This window comes from Molothrus ater, chromosome 1, assembly GCF_012460135.2.
Source record: "Molothrus ater isolate BHLD 08-10-18 breed brown headed cowbird chromosome 1, BPBGC_Mater_1.1, whole genome shotgun sequence".
NCBI classification, from domain to species: domain Eukaryota; kingdom Metazoa; phylum Chordata; class Aves; order Passeriformes; family Icteridae; genus Molothrus; species Molothrus ater.
This window is the reverse complement of record NC_050478.2, coordinates 64,673,034-64,685,539: the sequence shown is the minus strand read 5'-3', so window position 1 is coordinate 64,685,539 and position 12,506 is coordinate 64,673,034. Positions and strand designations below refer to the sequence as shown.

Genomic DNA, 12,506 nt, shown 5'->3' with positions numbered 1-12,506 from the left:
CTTGTGCTGAAAACTTGGTGGCTGCAACTGCTCATGGTTGAGATGACTCATCAAATGACTCTTCACAGTTTGTTGGCTATTTCTATTCTTAAGATAAACTTGATTTTTCACAAAATGAGTTTTTAACATTTAATTGTACACAAATTCATGTAAAGTAGAAGCATAACTTTGTTGATTTAGCACTCCTTTGTAATTTTGAATTTAATGACAGGTTGCAGGGAAAGAACAGTCCAACCTACAGGAAATGTATGACAAGTATTTTTTATGATGACCAAACTGAACTGACAAAAGGTGGTTATAGGTTTGTTGTCATTGTTATGTGGTTGACTAAGAGTGCTGGATATAATCTATTTTAGAAGTCTCTCTCCTACTTTTTTGGTGTTCAGTAATGCATTGACTTGGTATCCTTTTCTTAGTTTGAAGCAATTGCCTTGGGTCTATCTATGCAGGGCCTTCTTCCTTTCTTTTAAACTTCTACCCTCTGACAAAGGTCTGAGGTGTGCTTAGACTGTCAGGCATGTGTTGTTACTTTACAGGACCTATTTCTGCTAAGTAACCAGTCAAAGCAATGTACTTAACATGAATGTTAAGGTGAAGGACTAGCCATGAAGGAGTTTGCCTTCAAATGTTTAAAGAAGAATCAGATCAGCTTTCGTAGACTTTGTATTTGATGGAGGAGTTAAATCTCTCAGAGGAACTATAAGAATTTTCCTCGGTAGTGATTCAGGGCTGTATTGCTGCTTTCTGTTCATCATCAGGATTTGATACTTGGTTTGTGTCTTACCTCCAAAAGCAGTAAGTGGCATCCTGCTGCTGCATAATGCCTTGTTCCCTCTTTGATGGTGTATGAAAGAAAACGTCAATATCTCAGGCCAGACTGCTCCAGAAGGAGATTATTTGTGGAACACGTTACAATTATGATTTACAGAATAAACAGCCCTTCAACAATCCTTTTATCGTGACAAGTATGCGAGACCCATTTTTCAGAGATTAGGCACATCCAAGTGATATACAGAATGGACCACCTGTGATTGAAGCCATATAGAGAAACAACAGGAAAAGCTAAAAATAGAAGGCAAACCATACCAACTTGCACTAGATCATGATCATCTCCCTAGACATAATCCCTGGAACATACAGGTGTACCTAGAAGTGAGAATCATGAAAAGCTCAATTTGCTGGCTGTCACCAAAGTTATGTGCATGACACTTCAGATTTATCTGCCAGCATACAGAATATCCTCTACTCACTGTGAGGTGGGTTATGGCAGCAAAAGTGGTGATATTTTAGTGAAATGGGAGGAGGAGCTACTTTTTCTCACCCCAGCTTTTGAAACAGGGTTTAAGGAAGAGAAAGCCTGTAGGACAAACAGTGCAATAGGTTAAGCTCTGAACAACTCTGTTTTTAAACAAGTACATTTTCCTTTTTATTTCATAAGAAGTTTACTGTTGAAAAAGTGATATATATTAAAGCAAACACATTATACACATAGGTTAAACATCAGATAGCAAAACTGTAAGGAATGAGCACTACTGGTTGTATTGTATAGGGTTTACAATCAAAGGTATACTTAAAAACCCTTAAGAGTTAATGTACTTTCAGATAAATTAGGCACAAAATTTAGCTTGTAACTAGCTCTGCAAGCATCTCACTGTGATTTAAGTGATACAAAGTATTACAAGTGATCAAAAACATAAATTGACTTTTAAAATTTTTAGTTTATTTGTACTATGTGCTGAAATAGTACAAATGTATGCAATACTCCACCTTTGTTTAAAAAAAAAGTGTAGGGACTGTAAAGTAGAGTCAAAGGGCTAAACCAGTCCTTTATTTGGGCTCAGAATTAGTATGGCATAAATCTATGGCTTTGCTTTGTGAACATATTTGAAACTAACTCCTACAAATGTGGGGAAAAAACCCCCAGGATGATACTTTTAATGAACATGATGAGTTACAATACAAATATTTTAAAGGAACTTTATAAATAAGGGAAACTAGCTGGTATCAGATGTGTCTGTCTTTCTTGGTCTTCTGTATAAGATGCAACATAAAATGTGAAATTTTAAAAAGTGAGAGATTGTGTCACCCAAAAAAAAAAAAGAAATCCAAGGAGCAAAAAACCTTCAAGTAATTTCCTGCAAGGTTTTAGCATTGATGAGGCCCTAGCTTAGAGCGAATTACTAATTTGCAAGAAAAAAGAAGGCAGCAGCAAGTCTGTGAACCACAGTAAAATCTTCACAGAAAACTGTGGGATTTTCTAAATATGCATATTAAAAACATCTTTTATTAAACTACCAGATTTGTTTTTCATTTTCATTTTTTCATGTATTGCTGTGGTGAAAGTTGTCCTTTTTTGCTTGTTTGAAACGAAACACATTATGATTGCCACAGAACTGCAAGAAATTGCATACTTTCTATAGGTACATTTTTACTGCATCATACAGGAATTGCTTAATAGGCAAAAATAAACACCTTAAAGTCTTAATGCTGTTTTTGATTAGCAGAAATACAAAAAGGAATGCACTGAAGCAAGATGATAAAAAAAGTGTATCATGCAGGATGTTGGCTTAATGTATACAAAATTTCAAACCAATGATGTGACTGGAGGGTGGGGGGGTTTAACCTATTGCATTCTCATTCAGAATTAAAATTGTATGTGAAGGCAAACTGTGTGGAGATGTGACCAGGACCGGGATGCCTAACAAAAGGGTGCCAGATGTGTTATTGTTCCTAGCATGCAGAGCTAATGCTTGAAGGCCTATGACAGCAGCATGAACTCCTGCTACGTCTAGTTCTTTACATTACTGCTTTGTGTGTGCTGGCCGCAGTCTGGCCGCGGTCAGCAAGTGCTCCATGGCGTGAGGAAGTCAACCCACAATCTCTGCAGGTTCAGTGACCAACTTAGATCCATCCCATGCTGTCTTGAACTGTTCAGGAACCGGAAATTCTTTCTGGTAGGAAACAAAAGCAACAATGATGGTTAAACAAACTGAGGATAGCTCATGAAAACTGGTGGAATACTATTAGTTCTACATGACTGCGAAAGCATTGATAGCTCAGACATGCCGGGATTAGAGAGAAGCCTTCTTCATTACCCTAGGAAGTTATTTTACAATGCCACACAGGAAAAAGGCTGATTGCTACCCAGTTTCAAACAGCCTTGGTATGGTATGACTTTGCAATAATCTCTCTCACATCATTATCTGCATCAACTAAGTAAATAAGCCTCATGTCAGAAATGACTTCAGATTCCATTGATGTCTGGGTTGGAAGACAGTATAGAGGATTTAGATATGGAGATTAAGCCAGGAGTCTAATTTTAAGCAGCTGTAAAAAAGCAAATACTGTAATATGGAAGAATAAAATAAAAAAAAAAAATCCCAGTCATTTTAAGTGTGATACACTTCAAAATAGTCAGCATCCTTTGTGGGGTACATAAAATGAAGCAGAACATCAAATAATATGCCCCTCTATTCTACAAATTCAGTGAAATGATGGGGGATGTTGTTGAGTATTTCTCTGTACCCAGTAAAGAAAAAAATATGTGAAGAGAAGTGTTTTTTGTTTGGACCTCGAAGAGATGTTTTGGTAGCCAGTAATTTCTGATGTTATGGTGATTTTGAGGTGAGACTGAACAAAAGGACTCTTCTTAAAAAAGAAATAAGTGAATATGAGCCCACTAAAACTTGTTCCCTTTTTACTTGTGTAAAGCTGGGCATCTAGCAGTCACATTTGGAAATGTGAAGCACAAAAGTTCTCATTACACATTTTATTTCATAAAGCCTAAACCTCTGTATTAAATTCCAGCCCAACAGACTAGCAAGAAATTTAAGTTCTGTCTATGGCCATGCACTGCAATTTCAACTCTGCTATATTGCCGACACCAGGGAACTGTTACGAGCACACTTTGCCTGCTTGTGTGTGAAGTGACAGAGCATGACTTTACTAGAAATGCCACTGTGCACAGTAGGAAAATTTTACTAGAACGGGAAAGGAACTGGAAAAATGCCAGTTTAAGTGGCTTTTAAGGACATATGTTGAAAATAGTACAAAGTACTACAGCTGCTGCCCGTGTATCAATAGCTGTAGAAAAAACAAGTATATAATACTGTATTATTTCACCTGTAATAGCGTTACATTTATCTTAGTTTTGGCCTCATCATCTTCCAACTTAAGTGCTCTTCTGTGAAGGTAATTTCTTTGGGAGACTATGTTTAGATATAAAAAAAAGATCAAATGGATAGGACATGAAGCCATTATCCATCAGAATGGAAAGAGAGGACATGATTTTTGATCTCTGAAATTACTTTGTGCCCCAGAAAATAAAGAATTCTTCCTCCTGAGATACAGACACATAGAAATTAAATTGTTTTGCATCATTTTTGGTGACATAATTATGTGTGTTACATCAGTTTCTTTCCTACCAGCTTAAGTGCTCTTAACTGCCAAGACTAATATGAAAGAGAAAGGAAATTTAAAAAGATATCTCACTCACATAATCACCATCCTGGGGGATGAGAATGTTCATCTCGGATGACTTGGCACTCACAATCTCACAATCCAATGACTCCTCACTGAGGTAGATGTGGCAGCCTTCTGTTTTGTTAATAGAAATGGTTGGCACTTTCCCCATCACCTGCAAAATAAAATCTACTTAACATCAAATCTTAAAATACAAACAGAGATACTGCTAATAAAATCCTCATTGCCTTCTAGGTCTAATTTTTGCCACCAGCACCTGATCTATGTGTCACCTACCTGCGTGACGCTTTGATTTGATTTATTGGACACTGAAAATTCTTGGTGGTGGTAACAAAGACCTATACACAACAGCAAAACTGTAATGTACAGGAAGCTTTTAATATACAGTTTGATGACAGTACTTCTCTGATTCTCTCTAATTTCAGTGATACTTTTGTGCTGACATTTAGGCAGTGTTCACCTTGCTCAGCAGTGAGTATTGGCTTAGAAGTCAAACTATGTCAACTTCAACCCAGTAAGGGCAAAGGCAAGACCCCAGCATAAAGTAGTACTCAACAAGCGACTTGTAATACACTCTGAAGACTTCAAAGCTCTTGTAGCATGCAACAGGAAAGGGTTTTTATCCTCTTCAGGCAAGCTACAGTTCTGAATATGTACTAAGATCAACTTAATTAAATCTCTAAAACTATTTCGTATGTCTCTTTAAGAGCAAGCACAGGATTTACTTGAGGTGAGGAAGGGAAATCTTCTCTTGTTTACAATTTTACAGATTGAAAGATATCTTCATGGCCAACAGTCTTGACTCACTTTTTGTCAGTAAAATTCCTGCTCCTGCCCTCTCTAGCAAGGACAGCAATATACTCTGGACATCAAAACACCAGAGATTATCCTAAGCCATAGAACAGTGATAGCATGTGACAGAGATGTACTTGTTAATGAGAATGTCTCCCATCACTTAATTAAAGAGTATCTTTCAACTTCAGTTCCTTAAATGTGGCAGTAAACCAAGTGGTCTGTCCTCTTGCATCCCACCCTTATCCTGAAGTCTGAGCTATGCAGTGGATCAATGCATCTTAAAGTTCTTCTTAAATGGGTTCTTATGCAATCAAGAACAGAAGGAAGGGGTGTTTAAAAATTTTTGCAAACATCTGGCAAAAAAAAAAGATACCACTGAGATAAAGCAGAGACAAGCAATATGGCACTGAAATCACTATAGCAAAATCTCTAGGATTAATTTACTGAAATCTGTTGCCCTAACATATCATGTATTTGGACATTATGAACTCAGGTCTTCAAATTACTGAGAAAACTGAGGTGCTTAGCACTTGGCATACACCAGCCCTATGGGAGCTGCCTGATTCAAGCAGCATACAGCAGATAACCAGATCCTGCCTTCCTAAGTGGATGCCCACTCTGCTCCATGATATACATAGAAGCCTTATCAATATTCATAGAACATGCTTTATTTTGATTCCAAGAATTTTGATTCTTATAAAAGGTATTTCCACTTTATTTGAGTATTAGCAAGCTGGGGCTTTGCTATTTATTACATACTAATTTTTCAGCTTTCATGAATAGTTTAGGAGGTAATGATTAAAAATAATATAATTATTTTAAAACTGCTCAAATAAGTGCCTGGGATCCATAACTAACTGTCTCCTCTGCTGTAAAAAGACATGTAGTGATCATGAATAAAACTGATTGTTATACTTCAGTCACTTGCATAAGGTTCAACATATAAAAATCCCATCTTGCTCCTATTCCCTGTGGTGGCTGTGACCATTATTTCTGAAGCATGGAGCAGGACTGCCTATATTTAATATCATACAGCAGGCACAGCCTCTTAAGCAAAAGACCTCACTTTGAAGACTGGCAGTTTAATGTAATAATTAACATTTCTTTTTCACTCAAAATAATATGTCCTGGAGTCCCTTCTTGAGATTACACTTTGTGTGTCAGACACAACCCAGTATTAGAGCAGGTAGTTAGACCTCTGTGGAACAGGATGACTGAAGTGCTGTAAATGTTAGGTAGACGGTACATTTTGAGCAGGACAAGTGTCCCCAGTAGAGAGGGCAATGTATAGATTTAAAATACGTGTATTTTCTTTTCATGAGGATCATAAGGAAGATGATGTCTGATTAAGCTTTTTGAAGGCAAATAAGTACACTACTTCATTATATAAAGTATCATCACTGGCCAGGGAGATTTTTTGAAATCCCAGCACCTACTTTTATGTTATAGCTTTTAGTTGTCCTTTGACAGTCTATTTTAACATTTCCTTTGAGAGGATAAGAAAAGAAAAAAATCTTGTGCACTTAGAAGTCAATTAGCTAACTGCTAGAATTTCTGCTGTAAGCACTACTGAACTTCAAAGTGCTGGGAGTTGCTTAGCATGAAAGCAAGCAGATCAGGGACAGAGGGAACAGTTCTGCCAGCGTACAGATCTCTCAGCTTCACCAGAACCAGAAGGCACTGGGCTATGGGAGGTTGGTTCAGTGATAGTAAATTTTCACAAGCATTTTCTAAAAACATCAGCAGAATTTAGAGCATATAAAGATCCATTTGGATACTTCTTAGTTTTGTTGTTCTCTGTGAGTTTTTAAAATCTCTTGTAACTATATGTTGGGCTTTTTCACCCCCTCTTGTTCTAGGTCTGTCTTCATCTCTCAATTGGATATTTACCTGAATCTGAATATCCCTGGAGTTGATCACTTCCACGATTCCCACAACATTGTCAAACACAAGGCCAAACTTTTTACAGTTGTCTAAAATAAAGCAATCACAAATAAGAAAGGCAAGACAAAAGCAAATACATGCACACCTGCTACATTAACTATGAAAATTCCGAGTCCTGCACTGCATAGCTGAGTGACTTTACTCTCATAATCAATCATTAAAATGAATGGAATGATTCAGATGCATTATTAATCACATAAGTCAGTTTTTTCAAGACTGTCACTTGAAGCCCAGCTGAGCTACCCACTCACCAATAGTAATTGAGTTGATTTTTCCTTTTATCTGAAGTGTAGATTTGTTACACTTAAAAATATAGGCCACTTGCTTGAGTTCAGTGTTGGTAATGACCAGGTCATTCTTATCCTCTTGATATTCCTGTTTCAAAAGAAAGTTTATTTAATTGGTTGTCTTTAACTAATGGTCTTTAGCTAACAGTCAGACAGAGTTTAGTACAATTTATCCTCGAGTCATTGCATCTTCAGTTACAACAGAGCAATATCCTTCCTGTGGCTTAAAATCCTAATCTGCTTGGTGACCAGGTATCTCACCTAACTGACCCTTAGATGACACTGTATCTTTTAGAGCTGCAGAGCTGAAGAAGTTAGCATAGAGAGTGATAAAATCCATTAATTTTGCAGCAAAGATGTTATGCTCACAACAATTTAAAAAAGGCACTCACAAAACTGCTGTTTGGCTCCCATCTGATTCAGACTGAAGAACAGAGCAAGTTTTTCTCCCCCAAGTGTTATATAATATTCGGAACACATACAGGCATTACCATATACAATAATGGAGTAATAGGCAGATAAACTTCCTTTCACTAGGCTTAAAAGAACAATTACACTCCAGGGATGTCCAGGAAAGCCTAGGGACCCACAAGGAAAGTTCCAAGTAGTAGAACCATAACAACATAACACAGGCAAACAGTGACTGCTCCTTACGCAAACTGGACTCCACTGTAATATACACTGACTGTGTATATAACCTTCTGCATGACTAAATTGCATGTTCTTTCTGCTCTCTCTTAACCAACACAGTCACATCAATTTTCATTCATAGATTCTTTGGTATATGTCTACATAAATTAACACCCAAACTTTAAACAAATCTCCTTTTTCCATCTGCAGATTGGGCAAAAGGAAAACACTCCTCTACTTTTAAGCATGGAAGACATGCTTGAATAGAATGGGCAATGAAATATAAATGTATAATTCCACTGGCTAGGGAAACTGGAGAGTGTGGTCTGTGATAACTGTTCTCTCTCATTCACAGGAATGGCCTGCAAGAAGAGATTTTAATTGGTGTTCTCTAATGGACTTGTTTCTGGAGCATTGTTCTGATTTTGCAAGGAATTTATATGCTGGTTCTGATGTTCCCCAGTGAGATGAATTAATAAGTGATTCTCAGAGACAAATGAATTAACTTAAAATCCTACAGAATAGTAAAAGTTGAACTGTAGCAAATGCAGAGAAATGGAGGACTCAGCCCTTTTTAGTTGTAACTTCGTTTTGTTGCATGTGAATGACAGACAAGATGTTTCAGTGCTCCTCCTGGTTTGCAATGTGCAAGTTGCAATTCAGAGGTGTGACTGGAACTCACCACTCTCCACTTCTTTCCCTCTAGCTCCAAGACAGGGGGATGGTTCTGCTGTGGAGAATTCTTGGGAGAGGTAGGACTTGGAGTATGGCTTTTTGTTGGAGAACGAACAGGTGGACCTTGGGCACGTAGGTTGGGGTTCTTGTGAGTCTTCTGGTCATCAGAGACATGCCGAAGCCCTAAAAACCAAAAAGAAAGGGTGCTTGTGAAAGAGAGTCTATTTTCCAATCCTTTAAGTGCTCATATTGAAGCATGAGAAGTTTGTTTGTAGTTGTGTTATTCTCTGAAATTACCTTTTAAAAAAATTTCCTCAAGGTTTAGCTGGGTAACAACCTGAAGTGTAACTGCTGACATACTTTTAGCAGATCATATAAAAACTCTTCTACTGTGGATGGGCTCTTAGTATCTTCAACAGAAAATTGCACAATGTCTTCTAGGTCCCTCTCTATCTGTAACAAGCTCTGAGAGCTTGTTGTATCATGTTTTTCCATCAGAGTTCCTTTTTCTAATTTATGACAATATTTGATCTATCCCTGCAGCATTAAATGCAAATATATCAATCATATGTATTTAAATTCACAGATATATACTTAAATTATAGCTGTCCAATATTAATACAAAATGTTTTATTTCACCTGACACGTAAGACGTTTTGACACAGGTTTGTACACTCAATATGAGTCAGAAAGAGACATAAAACTTGATTGCAATTGCAACTTAAGAGGCTGACCAGCTATTGGGAGCTGAAGATATCCAGCTTGGCTGCCTTAAAATTAAAAGGAAACCTCTAAATGGTGTGAATGTCAGGTATACTGAACTTATTTGGATGCTAGGGCTTCTAAAGGAGGTTTTGGAGCAGCCTTCTCCATCGAACCATTGCAAGCCTCAGAAGGATCTGAGCTGCTAGAATGTAACTTAAAAATGCTGTGAGAGCTGTGAAATGCTGTGAAAAATGTAACAGCTCTTGATGTAGTTTGACTCCTGGATCACAATTCGATTTCTTGTCTCCTGACCTTTGGTAATTGCCTCGCCCTGGTTGAGCTGTGCAAAGAGGGCTGAGCGGGCTGCAGTTCCTTCGTCCTTTGCGGTTTCCGTATCGAAGATGGGGGGCGGCCCCGGGGGTGGCGGTGGCGGAGGTGGCGGGGAAAGGCAGGAGCCGCTGGTTAGAACAGATCGCATGGACATGGGGGATGCAACAGGACCCTGTTGGAGACAGAGGGAAATATTTTACACACGGTGTTTCAAGGAACATTGTATATCACAACAGCTCTTATTTATTAACATCTTTGAATGCTGCAGGTTCGGGTGACTCTAGAAAGCCACAGGCTCAGGAGAATTTCTGGCTTCATAATCGAATATAATCCTATGAATCCTTCCCTGCACCTGAGCAAGCACAGCTAGAAAGACTGACAGCCCACACTCCACCCTTACTGCAGAACGATTCCACCTAAAATATTTGTCTTAAACACTTCTAAGGGCTGATGTTAAAAATCTTTAACAGTAACTATTTCATAACTTATTCCAGTGTTTACTTACACAAAAAGGAAAATATCTCCTTTTTTTCCCCTACAAAGATGATGTTTTGATAGAACACAAATAACGGAGAGGTTCATGAACTGTCAGTTATACATAGGGAACATGATAAATTGTATGCAAGATGCAAAATGCTATTCTTGGAACTGTTCAAGTTATCTGTAAAGATTCAAATACCACAGAATGTAAAACTATGGTGATTCAAGTATCTTGATTCTGAAATTCAATTTTTGAGTTCTTAGTTCAATTTCTTAAATTCTTTTTTCCTTTTTTTTTCAGTTGCAGGAGATCACAGCACACGAGTTAGGAGTGAAGGGGGCCTTGGCAAAGTAAGTAACTAAATCTTTCTTTCAGTTTGCATAATCAAAAGTACATATTTTGGTCTGAATTACAATTGTTACATAGAATTTTATCAAAAAGACAGAAAATACTAATAACTATCTGGCTAAAATTTTATGAGAATGCTGTAACATCCTAATAATAGATGTTAGAGACAATCTGAGAATCACTTTTACTATCCTGCCACTGAGTGTCACTCTGATTCTACCTCTCTGCAGCACAGAGGGAACTTCTAAAAGAACTATTGAGAAAATTAGATTGGTTCTGATGAGTTCAGGTAGCTACAGAGATACTGTGCATTGCAGCAGCAAATATTAACAGGTGGGCAGATACAATGGGAAAATTACAGCGACTTATGGAGTCACAGCTCCTCTAACTGGCTGCCTTTGTTAAGAGATACAGGTTGTTAGTGCGCCCCTGGTAATCCATCCTGGAAATAGATATTGCTTAGCGGGCCTCTGAGGATATTTTTAACCATTTATGGTACTACTCTTTCTGCTTTCCACTAAACTGAAACAGCAAAGCATTGATCTGATTCATGCATCTCACGGGAGTGGAAACTACAGCTATTTTTTAAAAAGTAAAACTTGTTCTGGCCTGTAATCCCAAACTGATAACAGGAAAAGGGCTGAGGTCCACATACTCCTTTTTAACTTACTCTTCAGATATACTTTAAAAACAAAATAAAAATCCAAGATCTCCTAAGGGGATAAGCTCTCTTCTTCTTATTAAATCTTTTCTATCAAATGTAAACAAATTAGAAGAGTCTCCTTTTGGAACCAATCATAATTTATTGTCAAGATATACTGGAACTAAAGTCAACTGCTTTTAGAGACATTCAAGTGTTGCATGGATACATTTAGCTCAGAGCTTCTGCTTACATACTTCCTTATTACAGGTCAATGTCTTAGGCTGGGGACAACTTCTTCACTGGGCCCTCAGTTTATAGTGCCTGTTCCCTGCCTCTGCTAATGCCAGTGAAGTTACCTGCAGCAGAGTCAGCAGAACAATGAATTCTTGTAATTAAAAAAATAAAAGAATGTAAGTGGATTTAGTGGTACAATCAGTTATTGCTGCCTGAGGTGCAATACAGATCTTCCCCTTCTGTTGCCTGCAACCATAGCAACTGAATCCACTATGCCCTGGTTATCCAGAATTATGAACATTGCATTTGCAGGGCTTTTTAAAACACTCAGATACTCAGAAATGGCACTCACCATTCACAGTGTGAACATGCAGTTATGAATTATGTACACTTTATGAAAGGCAATTAATAGCAGTAGTGGTAATGGCTAATAACTTTTAGTCTGAGATGAAAATTTGCTTGCCAAATTCCAGACTGACATGTGATTTCTCAAAAATACCTCCTGCTTCCACCTGCCTATCAGTACAGTGCTGTAATTTTCCAGAAACTTGTGTAAGACTCACACATCCACTTAGAATTAACACCATCTAAATTGTGCAAAGGCTGCAAGGGTGCATGAGAGAAAAAATTTCTGGAAGCTATCTGGGTATTCTGCATATAACACAGAGTGGTAGGTCACTCTGGCAGTGTCTTTGCTTCAAGTGTCAAACTCAAGGCCATCACAGACCAATGCAAGACACTCTGGGCTAAAATAATTCTGCTGAGTAGTGTATCAAAGGCAGTTTCCCAAATGGCAACTGAAGTATGGGAATATCCATGTAATGAGACAGAACTAAAACTTAGGAGGGTTTATCTGTGGAAGGAGGTCATCTCTGTCTCAGAACTCTGATAGAACTTCCTTGTCAAAGTACAGATAAAAGGAAGGATTTTAAATACATCAGTTAAGTTTGGA

The 12,506-nt window shown here is 37.8% G+C and overlaps 1 protein-coding gene across 1 annotated transcript in view; it reads right to left on the bottom strand.

Annotated features, from left to right (window-relative positions):
• Positions 1-1,399: 1,399 nt before the first annotated feature.
• CAP2 (cyclase associated actin cytoskeleton regulatory protein 2) overlaps positions 1,400-12,506 on the bottom strand; it is a 68,230-nt gene continuing 57,123 nt past the window's right edge. The window contains exons 8-13 of the mRNA XM_036404639.2: positions 9,831-10,020; positions 8,821-8,996; positions 7,473-7,596; positions 7,168-7,250; positions 4,496-4,636; positions 1,400-2,951 (exon numbers count right to left, since the gene is read on the bottom strand). Of these exons, the coding sequence (XP_036260532.1) occupies positions 2,868-2,951; positions 4,496-4,636; positions 7,168-7,250; positions 7,473-7,596; positions 8,821-8,996; positions 9,831-10,020 (798 nt within the window). The 3' untranslated portion in view covers positions 1,400-2,867. The remainder of the gene's footprint in view (positions 2,952-4,495; positions 4,637-7,167; positions 7,251-7,472; positions 7,597-8,820; positions 8,997-9,830; positions 10,021-12,506) is intronic.